At 50.4% G+C, this 20,810-nt stretch overlaps 1 protein-coding gene across 1 annotated transcript in view; it reads left to right on the forward strand.

Moving 5' to 3' along the window:
* The first annotated feature begins 537 nt into the window (after positions 1-537).
* Positions 538-20,810, forward strand: part of myom3 (myomesin 3) — a 40,320-nt gene continuing 20,047 nt past the window's right edge. Inside the window, exons 1-14 of the mRNA XM_060054261.1 lie at positions 538-545; positions 3,940-4,139; positions 5,606-5,656; positions 6,394-6,521; positions 6,749-6,932; positions 7,790-7,964; positions 8,926-9,047; positions 10,634-10,821; positions 13,388-13,514; positions 15,482-15,663; positions 16,274-16,388; positions 17,721-17,883; positions 18,985-19,136; positions 20,233-20,369. Coding sequence (XP_059910244.1) covers positions 538-545; positions 3,940-4,139; positions 5,606-5,656; positions 6,394-6,521; positions 6,749-6,932; positions 7,790-7,964; positions 8,926-9,047; positions 10,634-10,821; positions 13,388-13,514; positions 15,482-15,663; positions 16,274-16,388; positions 17,721-17,883; positions 18,985-19,136; positions 20,233-20,369 — 1,932 coding nt within the window. The remainder of the gene's footprint in view (positions 546-3,939; positions 4,140-5,605; positions 5,657-6,393; positions 6,522-6,748; positions 6,933-7,789; positions 7,965-8,925; positions 9,048-10,633; positions 10,822-13,387; positions 13,515-15,481; positions 15,664-16,273; positions 16,389-17,720; positions 17,884-18,984; positions 19,137-20,232; positions 20,370-20,810) is intronic.

The following is a 20,810-nucleotide window of genomic DNA, read 5'->3' on the forward strand; positions in this document are numbered from 1 at the left end:
CCCTTTGTTAATATTTGTTAATTGTTACTAAAGTTAATAGTTTATAGTTTTTTCATCATTAATTAAATATTAGTTATTTGCATAACCCTAACCAAACCCTAACACACGACCCTAACCCTAACCCTAACCAGCGACACTCTGTGGTCAGTGAAAAAAAACGATTAACTCGTGCCGAATAGATATTTTTGTAACAATTAACAAATATTAACAAAGGGTAAGGTAATGCCTAGTTTGCTATTTATTATGGCACCTTATTATAAAGTGTTACCAATACATTTAACAGTTTTCCTTTAGAGAGAGGCAGCAGAGAGAGAGGTCATGTTTCCCGAAGCTCAGCTTGGCATTGAAAAAAGACTACTTAATTCATCGTTCGTCATTCATCGATGTATTTTATTTTATTTATTTTTATCATAATACTCAACCATATATAGTTTGTTTCCGTCGTCCTCCATCGCTCGATTCAACAATACATTTTGGCACTTTTTATGACTCCCGGATCAGACCGCAGCAAAAGCCTTGGACTTTCCTATCGCCAACATGCCTCTGTACACGGATGGAATTAATCTAGATTAATCTAGATTAAAAAAATGGATCTATGCCCACCACTACTAATAATGCAAAAACCCTATTTGCAACTGTTGACAGACTGACCAACCCCCCAACACAAATTCCACCTGATCTCCATTCCACACAGAAATGCAATGAGTTTGCAGCTTTTTATGCTGATAAAATTTAAGGCATCAGACGTGCCATCAATATCTTCACTTCAAACAAATATGTTGGACTACCACCCTGTTCAGGCAAAAGTAACGTGGCTGGGATGGCATGCTTTAATGTTATAGATTCTCAAACTCTTGTGGAAACTGTGACACAACTAAAGCCATCCACCTGTTGCCTTGATACTTTACCTACCAACCTCTTTAAGAATATTTTCGACTGCCTAGCAGTAGACATATTGCAGATAGTTAACAACTCTCTCCAGTCAGGCAACTTCCCAAAAGCCTTGAAAACTGCAGTTATTAAACCCCTTTTTAAAAGCAGAGCCTAGATGCCTCTATTATTAACAACTAAAGACCAATATCAAATCTACCCTTCATAAGTAAAATCATTGAGAAAGTTGTCCTCCAGCAACTTAATCACTTCCTGGCATCAACTGGTTAGTATGACACCTTCCAATCAGGATTTTGACCCCTGCACAGCACTGAGACCGCCCTTATTAAAGAATAATGAATTTTCTTTGTTCCATTTGCCCGGGAAGTAATATTCAATTTTTGGGAAGTTAACTGCTCTTGCATACTTCCTGAAACAGTTCTACAATATAATATAATAGAGGCGCCAACAACCCCCCTCTTGATACTTGGCTGTTTTAAATGTGTTTGCGTCTCTATTATATTATTTACGGTAGCAGTTAATCGACTTATATGGACTTCCTGGAAACATGGACCCACAAATAAGGCACAGACTTGGAAAACAGTCTTTTTTTAAGAAACTTCTGGTACGATAACTAAGTTGTTGATGCTTTGTTTTATGTGTAGGTACTAGGGACCCTTATCAATCTACTGCAGAGGTTTGGTGCTATTTTGAGCAATATTAGTGGTTAAAAAATTGCAGATTTAGAAGCGTTCACGGTGCCCCTAAACAATAACATGGAAGCCAAACATTCTGCCGGGCAAACTCTATACTCGATTTTCAATGAAAAAAGTATCTGGAGGGCTTATTTGATGGGTAAACATGCCAAAACAAAGTCCCTGTGCTCAATTTTCGTCTGATTTACACTTTAAGATAACACAAGATGAGACAAGATAAGACGGGCATTCATAACTTAATCAGTGGAGGGGAACGCTGAGGAATGCACTGGCACTGCGGAGGCCAATGTTCAGTGGCAGGAAGACCTGCTTCTTCTTGCCTGGACATGGATTTATATGGCAAGACATCCTGCAGATCATCATGGAGTGAAGGCACACATTAAATGAAATAAAGGACATGACTTATTGCCATGTAATAACGTATTACGTTGTTGGCTTTGTATTAAAAGATCCTTTGAAAATGTAATAACTGAGCCAATGATGTAATAACTGAGGTATCACTTTATTTTATCTTCGATTTCTGGAGTGAAACTGTCACACTTAGCCTTTATATTGCGTCTTGCAACACATCCTTACATATCTGGTCAGTTTGGATTCATATGTAACTCTTAGGGTTTCGTTATAGTACTCTGTGTATCCAACTCCGTGGCCACGCAGACGCTTCGACGGATCTACCGTTTCTGTTCAAATAAATTGGGTTAAATACGTTTTTAAACGCTCTGATCAACATGTTTAGTACGATATTGTTGGTTTTATGAGTTCAGGTCTATACGTTCAGCTCTTAATGTTCAGTTGTGATGTGTTAAGTTTGTCTGGGTTCGCTGTGTAGTGCGACCTGTGGTAAGAACATTTTTGTTGTGTAGTCTTTGATATTCAAGATGAGACAAGATAAGACGGGCACTCATAACTTAATCAGTGGAGGGGAACGCTGAGGAATGCACTGACGGGAGGCCAATGTTCAGTGGCAGGAAGACCTGCTTCTTCTTGCCTGGCAATGGATTTATTTGGCAGTGGAGTGAAGGCATACATTAAAAAGAAATACAGGACACGGTAGCCCATATCCCCCTGCCGCAAATCTGGTTTGCAGCTTGTAGCAACCAATAATGTAATGACGGCCAATAACGTCATAATCAAAATGTAATAAAGACAATAACGTAATAATTTGCCAATATTGTAATAAAATTGGTTTGCCAATAACGTATGACTTTTTGCCAATAATATAATAACGTATTACGTTACTGGCTCGTTATTGCATTATTGGCTTTGCATTAAAAAAATCCTTTGAAAATGTAATAACTGAGCCAATAATGTAATAACTGAGGAATAACTTTATTTCATCTTCAATTACTGGAGAGAAACTGTCAAGATTAGCCTCAATATTGCATCTTGCGACACATGCTTAAATATCTGTTCAAGTTGGATTTATATGTAACTCTTAGGGTTCCGTTAGTACTCTGTGTATCCAACTCCGTGAGTGACCACGCAGACGCTTCAACGGAGTCCTGAGCCTTTCAAAGTTCTGCGTTGCATTCTCAGTATGGTATTGCAGTTCACCGCTGGAGCACTAGGGGCTGCGGTAAAAAGACGTTAGCTGACCAACGACAGACCCGCGGTCTCCATCGTTCTGAGTGGCTACGGAGAGCACTTTGCGCAGTTTCATACAAAAAGCTTTACTTTTACTCTAGGATTCTTGAATCGGCCAAAACAGCTTTGGGGCCAGCCTGATCTGCCGAGCAACATGAGATAGCTTGCAGATTTGGCTAAAAATGTAATGACAGAGCCGATAATGTCATAATTAGGGCTGGGCAAAGATAAAAAATTGTAATCCCGATTAATCGAACAGTAACCTATTTCGATAACACTTTATAATAAGGTGCCATAATAAATAGCAAACTAGCCTAACCCTTTGTTAATATTTGTTAATCTTTACTAATATATCTATTTGGCATGAGTTAATCGTTTTTTTTCACTGCTCACTGAGTGTCACTGGTTAGTGTTAGGGTTAGGGGTCGAGTGTTAGGGTTAGGTTAGGGCCGTGTGTTATGGTTAGGGTTAGGGCTAGGGTTAGGGTCGTGTGTTAGGGTTAGGCTAGGGTTATGCAAACAACTAATGATGAATGATGAAAAAACTATTAACTATTAACGTGCCAAATAGATATTTTAGTAACAATTAACAAATATTAACAAAGGGTTAGGAAATGACTAGTTTGCTATTTATTATGGCACCTTATTTTAAAGTGGTACCCCTATTTCTCTCCAGAAATTGAAAATAAAATAAAGTGATACCTCAGTATCCCCTCTCTCTCCTTCCTCCCCCTCTCCCCCCCTCCCTCCCTCCTTCTCTCCCCCTACAGATGTGATGTGGCTGTCGGCCAATGGGAACGCTGTAATCCCGCCCTGCAGAAGGCGTGTCACTTCCCGGTGTCAGGGCTGAGGGGCGGGACTTCCTACCGCTTCCGGGTGTGTGCTGTCAATCAAGCGGGCCCTGGGCGCTGGTCCAAACCCACCGCGCCCATCCTGACCTCCGACCCCCTGGAGGCCAGCAGGACCACAGGTACGCAAACACGCACGCACACACACACGCATCCACACACACACACATGCACACACAAACACACAAAGAACACACACACACACTATGGCAACACATTCGTGCCATAAAGCACTAATGTGATAAAACATGCATTCGGGCGTACATTATTATTTCACAAGCGTAGATATTGACTGCGAGCGCGCGCACTCAGAGCACTGCTCCCCGAGCGAGGAGAACAGCTCCTCGAGAGCATTACCTCGCTGCAAGCGAGAGGGGGGGAATAACTTCAGTCGCACAAAACAGCCTCTCGCGCTACAGCCGCACTCGAATGATGTTCTGCTCTCTCGCTCTAATTAAATTTTGGCACTATGGGGGAGGGAACCAAGGCAGGGTGGGCTCTCCTGGGATTGGCCATTTTTGAGGCACGATGGTTGATTGACAGTCCTCCTCAGCCATAACACGCACACACGCACACGCATGAACGTACCCCCGCCTTTGGAATGAACCGCCGCCTTATTAGAGACGCTCCTTCCGTCACCATTTTTAAATGGAGGCTCAGAGCACCCCTCTCCTCCCTGGGCCTTCCTCCCCTTTGGTGACATCATGTTTATTTTTATGTTTTTCATGTACTGTCTATGTTTTTCATGTACTGTCACACGCACGCACACACATACACACACAAACACTCAAGAACACACACACACACGCACATGCACGCACATACACACGCACCCACACACAGACACACACACACACACACACACACACACACACACACACACACACACACACACACACACACACACACACACACACACACTCATTCTGTGGATCATTAAAGTCATGAAGGACAGACAGAAGGTCCCACCAGGAGCTCTCTCTCTCTCTCTCCCCCTCCTCTCTCCCTCTCTCTCCCTCCTCTCTCTCTCTCTCTCTCTCTCTCTCTCTCTCCCTCTCTCTCTCCCTCTTTTCACTCTCTCTCCCCCTTTCTCTCTCGTCTCGTCCCCCCTCTCTATCTCTCCCTCCTCTCACTCTCTATCCTTCTCCCCGCCTCTCTCTCTCCCCCTCTTTCTCTCTCTCCCTCTCTCTAACTCTCTCTCTCCCTCTCCCCCTCCTTCTCTCCCCCCTCTCTCTCCCTCTCCCCCTCTCTCTCTCCCCTCACCCTAAAACTACTGATGTTTTCACGGTGTTATATAAATGAATCTGCATTCCTGATACTGATACAGACAGGATGGGACCTGTACTGGCCTTCACTACATCTCTATCTCCACTCCCTCTCCTCCCCCTTTCTCTCTCCCCCCTCTCTCTCGCTCTCTCTCCCTCCCCCCCTCTCTCTCTCTCTCCCCCTCTCCCTCCTCTCTCTCTCTCCCCCTCTCCCCCCCTCTCTCTCCCTCCCCCCCCTCTTTCTCTCTCTCTCCCTCCCCCTCTCTCTCTCTCTCTCTCTCCCCCTCTCCCCCTCTCTCTCCCCCCTCTCTCTCTCTCTCCAGTGGTGCAGTCTGACAGAGGGCAGATCCTCATCACTAAGGACCAGCTGGAAGGTTTGCTGCTTGTTTCTGTCGTTATCATCATCATCCTCACTTGCGCGGGTTAAACAGTCCGCCCAGGTCAGCGAGTCAGGTGACAGGTCAGCCGTTAACCAGTCAACACAGAGCTCGGTCAGCGAGTCAGGTGACAGGTCAGCCGTTAACCAGTCAACACAGAGCTCGGTCAGCGAGTCAGGTGACAGGTCAGCCGTTAACCAGTCAACACAGAGCTCGGTCAGCGAGTCAGGTGACAGGTCAGCCGTTAACCAGTCAACACAGAGCTCGATTAGCGAGTCAGGTGACAGGTCAGCTGTTAACCAGTCAACACTGTGCTCGGTCAGTGAGTCAGGTGACCTGTTTCAGGGTCAGCTGACCTCTGACCTGCGGGTGTGAGCCCCTCAGAGCAGGCGACCCCCATGTTCAGGATGAGGAGCAGGACAGGGGCCTGTTCATGTGATCACCCCCCTGTTCATGTGATCACCCCCCTGTTCATGTGATCACTCCCCATGTTCATGTGATCCCCCCCCCCCCCTCCCCTGGGGTTCATGTGATCCCCCCCCTCCCCTGGGGTTCATGTTATCCCCCCACCCCCCTCCCCTGGGGTTCATGTGATCCCCCCCCCCCCTCCCCTGGGGTTCATGTGATCCCCCCCCCCCTCCCCCCTCCCCTGGGGTTTATGTGATCCCCCCCCTCCCCTGGGGTTCATGTGATCCCCCCCCCCTCCCCTGGGGTTTATGTGATCCCCCCCCCAGGTGAGGTGAGGCTGCCCCTCCCCCCCACCCAGCTGACCTCCTGCCAGGTGAGCAGCACCTACCTGGTCCTGAGCTGGAGCGAACCGGACCCCCGCGGACCAGAACCCCTCACCTACTACGTGGAGCGGGTCAGAACACACACACACACACACACACACACACACACACACACACACACACACACACACACACACAGGCACGCACACAGGAACACACACAGGAACACACGCACACACGCACGTCATGTTGTGTTCTGATGACATCATCCATACCCTATGATGATGATGATGATGATGATGATGATGATGATGATGATGGTGTGTGCGGATGCTGAGGATAATCTGTTCGTTCCCAGTCCATGGGGGAGGGGGGCCGGTGGGAGAGGGCCAGTGTGGGCGCGGGGGTCTCCTCGCCGCGGTTCCCCGTCTTTGACCTCCAGCGGGGGGGGCAGTACCGCTTCCGCACGCGCTCCGTCAACAAGCACGGCGTCAGCGAGCCGTCAGAGGCCAGCGGGCCGCTGGAGCTGGCCCCGCCCCCAGGTCAGTCAGCCCCGCCCCCAGGTCAGTCAGCCCCGCCCCCAGGTCAGTCAGCTGACCACAGAGTGGGTCAGGAGGTCAGGAAACCAGTCAGTCAGGTAGTGAGTCGGTGAGTGAGGGAGCTAGCTATAGTTAGAGTAACTTGGTTAGTTTGTTTCTTTGTTTGTTGGTTAGTAGCAATGACTGCATCTTATCTCTACTACTCTAGAAGGTTGTTTTTGGTTGCTAGCTGCTTTAGAAGGTTGTGTTTGGTGGCTAGAGGCTCCAGAAGGTTGTGTTTGGTGGCTAGCTGCTTTAGAAGGTTGTGTTTGGTGGCTAGCTGCTTTAGAAGGTTGTGTTTGGTGGCTAGAGGCTCCAGAAGGTTGTGTTTGGTGGCTAGAGGCTCCAGAAGGTTGTGTTTGGTGGCTAGAGGCTCCAGAAGGTTGCGTTTGGTGGCTAAAGGCTCCAGAAAGTTGTGTTTGGTGGCTAGAGGCTCCAGAAGGTTGTTTTTGGTGGCTAGTTGCTCTAGAAGGTTGTGTTTGGTGGCTAGAGGCTCCAGAAGGTTTGTTTTGGTGGCTAGAGGCTCCAGAAGGATGTTTTTGGTTGCTAGCTATTCTAGAAGGTTGTGTTTGGTTGCTAGAGGCTCCAGAAGGTTGCGTTTGGTGGCTAAAGGCTCCAGAAAGTTGTGTTTGGTGGCTAGAGGTTCTAGAAGGTTGTGTTTGGTGGCTAGAGGCTCCAGAAGGTTGTGTTTGGTGGCTAGCTGCTCTAGAAGGTTGTGTTTGGTGGCTAGCTGCTCTAGAAGGTTGTGTTTGGTGGCAAGAGGCTCCAGATGGTTGTGTTTGGTGGCTAGAGGCTCCATAAGGTTGCGTTTGCTCCCCCAGAGGTCACGGCTCCTCCCCACTCGCTGCTGGTCTTCAGGGACTCTGACAGCTCGGTGGACCTCCACTGGGAGGCCCCCCCCGGTGGCCAGGAGGTTCTAGGGTACTACCTGTACTACAGCCTGACCGGGTCCGGCCATTGGAACACCATCAACAACAAGCCCATCTCCAGCACACGGTACTAAAGGGACACTAGGACTACTGCCAAAGAAAAGATACATATATTACTACTGCTACAGGTCAACCTGCTAGCTCTCCTCGTATTGGTGTTACATGTCCTCATATTCCATCCTGACCTCCCCTGGGAGGAAGGATTCCTCTGGTTTGTTCTCAAGGTTTCTCACCTCTGGGTTGGAGAGTTCCTACTCATTGATTCAAGGTTCAGGGTTAAGCGCCGCTGTGAGGTCATTTTCCCGAGGCTGTAACTGCTATAAGGGACCTCTGCAGACTCCACCAAAGAGGCTTTAGAGAAGGCCATGTTTCTGGGTACCGGAGAATACTCTCCTCCTGTTCTCCGACTGCATTCTGTTCATTTTCAGGTCCCATTAAACGAGCACGCAGAACTCTTCATCGTCGTTAGGAAGCTCTCTGGATACTAATAAGAATCAGTGTAATTAATTGCGTTTATGTAGCACTTTTCCAGACACCCCAAGCTGCTTTGCGTGTAGTGTGTAAACCTGGGGTGACGCTAGGCAGAAGGCTAACCCCACTCGGGCTAGCACAGTGATGAGGTGAAACCCACAGATAGAAATTACAAGATACAAGACAAGATATACAAATGCACGAGCCCTTCAGGAAAAAACATCTACAGTTGTTTGGTTGCAGGGAAAGACAGGCATGGACCCTGAGCCAATGAGAAGGCGGTGTTAATGCATGTGAGTCCTGAGCGACAGGTTAAATGAGCCAATGAGAAAGGGTTGAGGTAGAAGATGAAGGCAGCGTAACACAAACACAAGAGGGACCGTGAGGTCGAACGCTGCGCCGGACGCCATCTTTAGAGGTCGCTGCCTCCGCCTCACAAGATGGCGCCCGGCACAAATTCACCTCCCGTTGCCGTGACGATCGGTGACCAGGGCCGGGAGAGTAACCAGGTCAGACTAAAGCGTGTTCCCGTGTGCGTGTGGGTCTCCCCGGTCCAGTTTCACGGCCCACGGCCTCCAGACCCAGCAGGACTACGTGTTCCGGGTGAAGGCGGTGGGCCGTGCCGGGACCAGCGCTTACTCCCAACAGTCCCCCCCCGTCCGGGTCCGGGCCGCCATCCGTGAGTACCAGCGTGGGGAGGGGTCAGTCAGAGAGATAGGGGACCCCTTGAGGGGTAAGTCAGAGATAGTCCTCCTCACTGGAACCAGGGGCCCTTGTGTTTCACGGACCCCCTTGAAGACCCCCCTGAGGGGTTAGTTCCACCCTGCGGTCCCAGTGATGAGGTGGAGGTGATCCTCCTGTTCTCTGGTTCAGTGAAGGAGGATCACCTCCACCTCATCACTGGGACCACAGCTGTACTAACCAACGTCCCGTCGGGCTGCAGGGGTCCCATCACGATCAGAGACGTTAGACGACACCCAGATGGGCCGAATGCCCACGCTGAACGAGCATGTGATCCTTAAGCCAATATTATAACGCATTATAAGACACGCATTAAGGGAACTCTCTGGTCGAATCAGGAGCTCGTTATTCTGCTGTTATTTTATTTGTGGCGCACAAATTAGATTCTCCTGCTAGCGTTAAGGTCTGCCCTCCATCTGTGGTCTGTCACAGACGAAGCAGAGTTACATCAGCGGCTTAACGGGCCAATAGCAGGATTAGGTAGGGGTTAGACGGTACAGACACAGGTCATTGAGGAACAGGTCGGGGTTAGACAGTACAGAGACAGGTCATTGAGGAACAGGTCGGGGTTAGACAGTACAGAGAGGTCATTAAGGAGCAGGTAGGGGTTAGACAGTACAGAGACAGGTCATTAAGGAGCAGGTAGGGGTTAGACAGTACAGAGACAGGTCATTAAGGAGCAGGTAGGGGTAAGACAGTACAGAGACAGGTCATTAAGGAGCAGGTAGGGGTTAGACAGTACAGAGACAGGTCATTAAGGAGCAGGTAGGGGTTAGACAGTACAGAGACAGGTCATTAAGGAGCAGGTAGGGGTTAGACAGTACAGAGACAGGTCATTAAGGAGCAGGTAGGGGTTAGACAGTACAGAGACAGGTCATTAAGGAGCAGGTAGGGGTTAGACAGTACAGAGACAGGTCGTTAAGGAGCAGGTAGGGGTTCGACGGTACAGACACAGGTCATTGAGGAACAGGTCGGGGTTAGACAGTACAGAGACAGGTCATTAATGAGCAGGTAGGGGTTAGACAGTACAGAGACAGGTCATTAAGGAGCAGGTAGGGGTTAGACAGTACAGAGACAAGTCATTAAGGAGCAGGTAGGGGTTAGACAGTACAGAGACAGGTCATTAAGGAGCAGTTAGGGGTTAGACAGTACAGAGACAGGTCATTAAGGAGCAGGTAGGGGTTAGACAGTACAGAGAAAAGTCATTAAGGAGTAGGTAGGGGTTAGACAGTACAGAGACAGGTCATTAAGGAGCAGGTAGGGGTTAGACAGTACAGAGACAGGTCATTAAGGAGCAGGAAGGGGTTAGACAGTACAGAGACAGGTCATTAAGGAGCAGGTAGGGGTTAGACAGTACGGAGACAGGTCATTAAGGAGCAGGTAGAGGTTAGACAGTACAGAGACAGGTCATTAAGGAGCAGGTAGGGGTTAGACAGTACAGAGACAGGTCATTAAGGAGCAGGTCAGGGTTAGACAGTACCAGACCTGGTCCAGACCCCACTGACCCCTCTCTCCGGCCCCCAGGGGCCCCCGGGCCCCCCTCCGGCCTCTCCCTGCTGACGTGCTCGGGGTCTGGGATGGTCCTGAGCTGGAGGGCCCCCGCCTGCGACGGGGGGTCCCCCGTGCTGGGCTACTACCTGGACCAGAGGGGCCCCGACCAGGACCCCTGGAGAGAGGTCAACCAGAGACCGGCTGAGACACGCCTCCACCACGTGGGTCCCCGATATCATCCATCATCACGATCAGTCATCAGTATCATCATTAACCACCAATCAGTCATCAGTATCATCATTAACCACCAATCAGTCATCAGTATCATCATTAACCACCAATCAGTCATTAGTATCCTCCATCACCACCGTTCGTCCTGGTTCTCTCTCAGGTCCTCAGCCAGTCCTGGTTCTCCCTCAGGTACTCAGTCAGTCAGTCCCGAGATTAAAAGAAACAACTGCTTGTCAGAAGAACCTACTAGAACCTGGCAGGACGTCCATGTCGACCTGGTCTCCAGGCAACAGGCTTTGTCCATATCGACCTGGTCTCCAGGCAACAGGCTTTGTCCATGTCGACGCAGTGGCTCCTGGAGGCGGGCCGTACGTTAGTGACCCTTAAGACAAATGCTGCGTTCGAGTATTCTCTGCGAACCGACTCGGATCTCGGATCTGACGCCACGCCCACACTTCAAGCGTTTTATTATTTCACTCGGTCGTTGGAGGAAAACATGGACACCACCCTGTTGTCGCGGTAGCATTGGCAGAGGACCAGGCGCTCCAAAATAAGTAGGCTATAGGCCATAGGCAGAGATACGGACGCAGTAAGGTATTGCAGTAATACGAGTGATTGAAATTGCCATTTAAACCACCAAAGCGGTCCAAGAACAATAAAAACAGTTCATACTTCAAGTCACACTGGGCGCAGCCATCTTGAATTCTGTCTCAGAATTTTGCCCGGTCACCACTGAGTTCAACCGAGATGGCGAGTTCGCCGTCCGAGGAAAAGGGGCGTGTTTGTGCGTGTCGCTAGGCAACATCCTCGGACCTCCGAGACGGATGGATATTAAAACGCAGCATCAGACCAAGGAGAATGACGAGTGTTGTGGGCGGGGCTTTGTCTGAGTTGCTGTAGTCGTTCAGCCCCTCAGGGAAGAAGAAGAAAAGAGAGAAAGAAAGAAAGAAAGAAAGAAAGAAAGAAAGAAAGAAAGAAAGAAAGAAAGAAAGAAAGAAAGAAAGAAAGAAAGAAAGAAAGAAAGAAAGAAAGAAAGAAAGAAAGACAGAAGGAAAGAAAGAAAGAACGGGCTAGAAGAGGAAGAGATAGAGAAGTCACCCCCTCACCCTCTGAGTGATTCAGTATGTCTCCCGTCCCGCTCCTTGTTAGAGTAAGAGCTTGCCGCCATCTGGTGGTGGAGAGCTGAACTGCGGCCCATCGATCGCTGGATCCTTTCTATGATTTGGCGGCCGGTGGAGGCGGACTATCGATCTGGAAGGGGGAAGACTCCTTCTGCAGGAGGAACAACAAGAGCAGCATCTACCTCAGACACCGTTTAATACAGCTCGATCCTTAGGTAGACAAAAGGCTTTTAAATAGAAGGGGTTTATAGAGAAGTCCTTTATCTGGGTTTTAGATAGAGGGGGATTAGAAGCAGGGGTTTAAAGATAGGATAGTTTAAAATAGAAAGGTTTGAATAAAGAGAGGAAACAGGGTATTATGTTTTTTAGAGTCGTTTATAAGGGGAAGGAGTTTAAATATGAGGTTTAATAGAATTGGTTTACAATTGAAGCGGTTGTGTGGAATGTTTTCAATGGTGACGGTTTTAGAAGCGGCTCTAAGAAAAGTTTCCTCAGCCGGGAGATGCCCATTCACCCTGTCACTCTCCTCACATGATGAACCATTCAGCCTGTCACTCTCCTCACACAATGAACCATTCACCCTGTCACTCTCCTCACACGAGGAACCATTCAGCCTGTCACTCTCCTCACATGATGAACCATTCAGCCTGTCACTCTCCTCACATGAGGAACCATTCAGCCTGTCACTCTCCTCACATGAGGAACCATTCAGCCTGTCACTCTCCTCACATGATGAACCATTCAGCCTGTCACTCTCCTCACATGATGAACCATTCAGCCTGTCACACTCACAATGTGTCTGTGTGTGTGTGTGTGTGCGTGTGCTTCCCTGTGTGTGTCTGTTTGTGCGTGCGTCCGTGAGTGTGTGTGCGTCCGTGTGTCCCTGTGTGTGTGCGTCCGTCCGTGCATCTGTTTTGTGTATGTGTGCGTCCGTCTGTGTGACTGTGTGTGTGCGTGTGTGCGTCCATCTGTGTGTCTGTGCGTGTGTGCGTCCGTCTGTGTGTGTGCATTTGTGCGTCCGTCTGTGTCTGTGTGTGTGCGCGTCCAACTGTGTGTCTGTGTGTGTGCGTCCGTCTGTGTGTCTGTGTGTGCGTGTGTGCGTCCATCTGTGTGTCTGTGTGTGTGCGTGCGTCCGTCCGTCCGTCTGTATGTCTGTGTGTGTGCATGTGTGCGTCCGTCTGTGTGTCTGTGTGTGTGCGTCCGTCTGTGTGTGTGTGCGTGTGTGCGTCCGTCTATGTGTGTGCTTGTGTGCGTGTGTCCGTCCGTCTGTGTGTGTGTGTGTGTGCTTGTGTGCGTCCGTCTGTGTGTGTGCTTGTGTGTGCGTCCGTCTGTGTGTGTGTGTGTGTGCGTGTGTGCGTCCGTCTGTTTGTGTGTCTGTGTGCGTGTGTGCGTCCGTCTGTGTGTGCTTGTGTGCGTGTGTGTGTGTGTGTTGCAGGTGTCTGACCTGGCCCCCGGCGCCTCCTACCAGTTCCGTGTGTGCGGGGCCAACCTGGTGGGGCTGGGGGCCCCTTCGGGCCCCAGCGAGGCCTTCCTGTGTGAGGCCTGGACCGGGGAGCAGCCAGGTGAGGCCCCGGGGGTCCGGGCCCCTATAGGCCCCGCAGAGAGGCCCTCCGTACCGTCCACCAGGAGGGGCTTGTATCCCGACATTCTTTGGACATTTAAGGGCTTAACAAATTGGTCAAGCAGCCAATTAGGAGAGCCGATTAAAGCCTCTCTCTGCTCACTTCTCTAACTTCTGTTTTACATTTTATAATTGATGTACTAGCCTGCAGATAGCACCTAGCACGCATATAGCACCTAGCCTGCAGATAGCACCTAGCACGCATATAGCACCTAGCCTGCAGATAGCACCTAGCCTGCAGATAGCACCTAGCACGCATATAGCACCTAGCCTGCAGATAGCACCTAGCATGCAGATAGCCCCTAGCACGCATATAGCACCTAGCATGCAGATAGCACCTAGCATGCAGATAGCACCTAGCATGCAGATAGCCCCTAGCATACAGATAGCACCTAGCATGCAGATAGCACCTAGCATGCAGATAGCACCTAGCATGCAGATAGCACCTAGCATGCAGATAGCACCTAGCATGCAGATAGCACCTAGCATGCAGATAGCCCTTATTATGCAGATAGCACCTAGCATGCAGATAGCACCTAGCATGCAGATAGCCCCTAGCATGCAGATAGCACCTAGCATGCAGATAGCACCTAGCATGCATATAGCGCTTAGCATGCAGATAGAACCTAGCATGCAGATAGCACCTAGCATGCAGATAGCACCAAGCTTGCAGATAGCACATAGAATGCAGATAGCACTTAGCTGGCAGATAGCACCTAGCATGCATATAGCACCGAGCATGCAGATAGAACCTTGCATGCAGAGAGCGCCTAGCATGCAGATAGCATCGAGCATGCATGATAGCACCTAGCATGCAGATAGCACCTAGCATGCAGATAGCCCCTAGCACGCATATAGCACCTAGCATGCAGATAGCACCTAGCATGCAGATAGCCCCTAGCATGCAGATAGCACCTAGCATGCAGATAGCACCTAGCATGCAGATAGCCCCTATTATGCAGATAGCACCTAGAATGCAGATAGCACCTAGCATGCAGATAGCACCTAGCATGCAGATAGCCCCTAGCATGCAGATAGCACCTAGCATGCATATAGCGCTTAGCATGCAGATAGAACCTAGCATGCAGATAGCACCTAGCATGCAGATAGTTCCAAGCTTGCAGATAGCACATAGAATGCAGATAGCACTTAGCTGGCAGATAGCACCTAGCATGCATATAGCACCTAGCATGCATATAGCACCTAGCGTGCAGATAGCGCCTAGCATGCAGATAGCATCTAGCATGCATGATAGCACCTAGCATGCAGATAGCCCCTAGCATGCAGATAGCATCTAGCATGCAGATAGCACCTAGCATGCAGATAGCCCCTAGCTTGCAGATAGCACCTAGCATGCAGATAGCCCCTAGCATGCAGATAGCACCTAGCATGCAGATAGCACCTAGCCTGCAGATAGCACCTAGCATGCAGAGAGCACCTAGCAATGCAGATAGAAGGCTGCACACGCTGCATGTAGCCGGCAGATCTCATCTAGCACACAGAAAGCACGTAGCAGATCTATATCTCTCTCACTCTCTCACTAAGACCTAAAAATTAACACGTGTGTGTGTGTGTGTGTCTGTGTGTGTGTGTGTGTGTGTGTGTGTGTGTGTGTGTGTGTGTGTGTGTGTCTGTGTGTGTCTGTGTGTGTGTGGTGTCTGTGTGTGTCTTTGTGAGTGTGTATGTGTGTGTGTGTGTGTGTGTGTGTGTGTGTGTGTGTGTGTGTGTTTGTGTGTGTGTGTGTGTGGTGTCTGTGTGTGTCTGTGTGTGTGTGTGTGCGTGTGTGTGTGTGTGTGTGTGTGTGTGTGTGTGGTGTCTGTTTGTGTGTGTGTGTGTGTGTGTGTCTGTGTGTGTGTGTGTGTGTGTGTGTGTGTGTGTGTGTGTGTGTGTGTGTGTGTGTGTGTGTAGGCCCTCCCTATGACCTGCAGCCCCTCCAGGTGCGGTCAGACTCGCTGCTCCTCCGCTGGGTCCCGCCCCTCTACCTGGGGGCCAGCCCTCTCATTGGCTACCAGCTCCACGTCAGCCAAGACGACCAATCGGAGAGCTGGGCCGTGCTCAACGACCAGCCAATCACAGACACCTTCTACCAGGTGAGACGCTTTCTGTTCCCAACATCCGACTGCCGGGATAGCCAGTCTACCATCGCACAACTGGGATGAGTGGTAGTGTCACTGGGATGAGTGGTACTGGCCTCACTGGGATGAGGGTACTGGTCTCACTGGGATGAGGGTACTGGTCTCACTGGGATGAGGGTACTGGTCTCACTGGGATGAGGGTACTGGTCTCACTGGGATGAGTGGTCCTGGTCTCACTGGGATGAGTGGTACTGGTCTCACTGGGATGAGTGGTACTGGTCCCACTGGGATGAATGGTACTGGCCTCAATGGGATGAGTGGTACTGGTCTCACTGGGCTGAGTGGTACTGGTCTCATTGGGATGAGTGGTAGTGTCACTGGGCTGAGTGGTACTGGTCTCACTGGGCTGAGTGGTACTGGTCTCACTGGCTGAGTGGTAGTGTCACTGGGCTGAGTGGTACTGGTCTCACTGGGCTGAGTGGTACTGGTCTCACTGGCTGAGTGGTAGTGTCACTGGGCTGAGTGGTACTGGTCTCACTGGGCTGAGTGGTACTGGTCTCACTGGGCTGAGTGGTAGTGTCAGATCATGATTGATCATTCAGGTTAACCATCTCATCCCATCCAGGCTTCAGGACTCCAGACCGGACAGACCTACCGATTCCGTGTGTCGGCTGTCAATCAAGCAGGAGTGGGCGGGGCTTCCCTTCCCACTGAGCCAATTACAGCTCTGACCCCACCAGGTGAGTCGATAGAACGGATCAGGAACACCAATCTCTGTCAGCAGATTGGCTCCCTACTCCCCCAATCACATCCAACAGGAACTACAATCTAAAATCTAACTGAAATTATGACTTACTTTGAAATGAATTGCCCATCATTATAGCCCAATAAATGAATAACCCCACATCTGGCAACGGTTTGGAGCGAATGATTCAAAAGCTATGAGTGTGCTCGGCCTTGCTTTAGATCTCTGTTTGGAGGAGTGATTTACGACGTGTTGTAAGCAGATTTAAAGTCTGTTAAAGTGTGTGCCATGAACTAAGCCTAATGAATGACCTGGGAGGGTTTCCAACCGAGAGATCTGCTGGTTTTGTCTCCCCCTTTAATTTAATGAGGAATCTGTACCTAAAGAAGAAGGTATATATTATGGGATATAGCCAGGGTTTCAGTAAATGAAGGCCCGGCCCATGGATTTGCTCCTGGAGGGGGGGCACCACCACCAGCGGCGTATCTCAGCTCGTCTTCATCAAACTGAAGACCAGCTGCCCTCCTGCTCATATTCTAGTAGATACTAAACAGTTCACCTGTATTCTCTCACGAGTCTGGAGGACTCTGGGACGAGACGCCCAGTGTCTCTGAATACGTTATCGTCCGTTGGTCTGTCTGTTTAGTTTATTGATGATGTCACAGAGTCCGTCGTTAGCCATGGACCCGCAGTCCTCTCTGGGGTGAACCCCGGACCCCCCAGAGGGACTAGAGTCCCGGGTCTCACGAGGGTCTAACCTGTCGTTAGCCATGGACCCCCAGTCCTCTCTGGGGTGAACCCCGGACCCCCCAGAGGGACTAGAGTCCCGGGTCTCACGAGGGTCTAACCTGTCGTTAGCCATGGACCCCCAGTCCTCTCTGGGGTGAACCCCGGACCCCCCAGAGGGACTAGAGTCCCGGGTCTCACGAGGGTCTAACCTGTCGTTAGCCATGGACCCCTAGTCCTCTCTGGGGTGAACCCCGGACCCCCCCAGAGGGACTAGAGCCCCGGGTCTCACGAGGGTCTAACCTGTCGGCGGCATGTGGCCTACGAGGCAGAGAGGGTCGGCTGGTCACCGGAAGGGTGCTGGTTCGATCCCCGGCTCCTCCTAGCTGAGTGTCGAGGTGTCCCTGAGCGAGCCCCCCCACACTGACTGCTCCTGACCAGCTGGCTGTCGCCCTGGGGGGCTGACTCCGCCGTCGGGGGGGGGATGTGTGGATGAATGGGTGAGTGTGAGGCGGTGTTGTACAGCGCTCTGAGCGGCCCTCGGTCAGAGCAGCGCTGTGTCGGTGCAGTCCGTTCACCCTTTAACCGCCGCGCCCCCCAGGCACCCGGGAGGTGGAGGCGGGCGTGGACCACGAGGGGAGGGTCTTCCTGTCCTACGAGGTGCCTGAGGCCACGCCCACTGACTCCACCCACTTCCTGTGGAGCAGGAAGCAGCGTGAGGCCATCGCCGCTGAGAGGGCAACCCTGCAGGACCGAGGAAACCGGTCAGAACCAGATAGGACTGGACTATAGACTGGACCATAGACCATAGACTGGACCATAGACTGGACCATAGACCGGACCATAGACCATAGACTGGACCATAGACTGGACCATAGACTGGACCATAGACCATAGACTGGACCATAGACTGGACCATAGACTGGACCATAGCCTGGACGATAGACCATAGACTGGACCATAGACTGGACCATAGCCTAGACCATAGACTGGACCATAGACCATAGACTGGACCATAAACCATAGAATGGACCATAGACTGGACCATAGACTGGACCATAGACCATAGACTGGACCATAGACCGGACCATAGACCATAGACTGGACCATAGACTGGACCATAGACTGGACCATAGACCATAGACTGGACCATAAACCATAGAATGGACCATAGATTGGACCATAGACCGGACCATAGACCATAGACTGGACCATAAACCATAGAATGGACCATAGACTGGACCATAGACTGGACCATAGACCATAGACCGGACCATAGACCATAGACTGGACCATAGACTGGACCATAGACTGGACCATAGACCATAGACTGGACCATAGACCATAGACTGGACCATAGACTGGACCATAAACCATAGAATGGACCATAGACCAGACCATAGACCATAGACTGGACCATAGACCATAGACTGGACCATAGACCATGGACTGGACCATAGACCGGACCATAGACCATAGACTGGACCATAGACCATAGACTGGACCATAGACTGGACCATAGACTGGACCATAGACCATAGACTGGACCATAGACCGGACCATAGACTGGACCATAGACCGGACCATAGACTGGACCATAGACCATAGACTGGACCATAGACCGGACCATAGACCGGACCATAGACCGGACCATAGACTGGACCATAGACCGGACCATAGACTGGACCATAGACCATAGACTGGACCATAGACCGGACCATAGACCGGACCATAGACCGGACCATAGACCGGACCATAGACTGGACCATAGACTAGACCATAGCCCCCGGTCCAGTGGTAGAACGAGCCCCGGTCCAGTGGTAGAACGAGCCCCGGTCCAGTGGTGAACCTCTCTCTCTCTCCAGGTCGGTGCTGACCTTCATGGCAGCGTCTCAGGAGGACCTGGGACTGTACTCTGTGGAGCTCAGCGACCGGCCGGGCCTCTCCTCCAGCTACACGCTGACCGAGGCAGAGCTCCAGAGACTGAGCCAGCTCAGCCTGCAGATCAGGAACCCACGTACGCACCTCCAGAAGAACCAAACAGGAGAACACTCTCTTCTGCTGGGACTCTACCCTGATCTCTACTGTCATCGGATATCATATGAACTACTAGATTGTACTCTACTCAACTAACTGTACTCTAATGTACTCTACTCTAATGTACTCTCTACTCTACACTACTCCACTCTAATCTACTCTACTCTATACTCTACTCTTCATTCTACTCTAGTCTGATTTTAGTCTACACATTACTCTACTTGTACGTTGACTCTACTCTGATCTCTACAGTAATCTAATATATAAAATACTAAATTATACTATACTCTGTAGTCTACTCTATATACCAGCCTACAAACTATATTCTATTCTACTCAATTGAACTCTTATCTCCTCTAGCATCAAGAAACTCTACTCTATTTCACTCTATCTAATCTAATCTCCTCCAGCATTATTGCCGCGTTTCCACTGCAGGGTGCGGTACGGTTCGCAAAGGCGCGGTACGGATTGCGTTTCCACCGCCAAAAGTGGGCGTGACCCGGACTGAGCCGTACTTGTTTTTCCCTCGTCTTCAGTACTCCTCCGTTGAGGTACTGAGACACCTGAAAGGGTGCCGGAAAATTCGAGCGACACACCCCCTCCGTTGATTGGTCGACAGAATTGTCACTTCCGGGCGACGTGGGGATAAAAACAAACAAACAGTAGCCTCGAGGTACTATTCCTTACAATGAACATGTCGCGTAAAACGCTTGCTTGGGCGAACAAGGAGGTGGAGACGCTCCTCTGCACTCTTGGGGAGGAAGACGTGCAGAGGAAGCTTGATGGAGCAGTGAGGAACGAGGCTACACTGTGTTGCGCTGCTATGATGTCACAATGTTTACGTAGCTGCCGTGGCGATCGACATCCGGCCTACCATAAAGGGTACTGTCGGCGGTGGAAACCTCGGAACTGAGCTGGGCTATACCGCCCCCTCCCTACCGGACTGAGGCGAACCGAACCCCACCGCACCCTGCAGTGGAAACGCGGCATAAGACACTCTACACTCTACTCTGCTCTAACGTATCAGCTCTGCTGACTCATGTCCGCCATGTTGTTCCCATGATGCTCTCTGCCAGGGGTGGGGCTGCGGCTGGGCTGGCAGGTGGAGGTGACGGAGGACGGGGCCGTCCGTCTCTGGCTGCAGACGGAGCCGCTGAGCGCAGAGGCGGAGCTACGCCTCGTCCTCAACGACCGGGAGATTGCCAGCACGCCGGTGAGCCAATCACAGCGCCGCGTTGAGGTCATGTGACGGTGTTCCTCTGAAGTAATGCCGTCTTCAAATCGCTCAGAATTAGCGGCGTTCTTGAGCTCGGAGGAAAGTGTTTTAAACACTCTGTTGGGTCGGTCATTACATTGATAAACTAAAGTGAACTTGCAGCAAGCACTAAGAGGCGAACTTCACACCCATTCTAACATTTACATTACGATACATTATAGCTTACAATTATAAACATCACCTGATAAAGTCTCGCTCATGTTCAACCATCGCAGGCAGTTCTAATTACTGATTCCTCTGATTCAGCAAAGAAGCGCAAAGAGGTCCCTGCGGGCATCCATACTTGTTGCTGTTCCGCAGTCTAGACTCACGAACTATCAGTTTTACCGGTATTATGTCGTAGTCTCCAAACTTCTGAGGGGCGTTTCCTGAACACTC

The sequence above is a fragment of the Gadus macrocephalus genome, chromosome 6 (assembly GCF_031168955.1).
Source record: "Gadus macrocephalus chromosome 6, ASM3116895v1".
In the NCBI taxonomy this organism is placed as follows: Eukaryota; Metazoa; Chordata; class Actinopteri; order Gadiformes; family Gadidae; genus Gadus; species Gadus macrocephalus.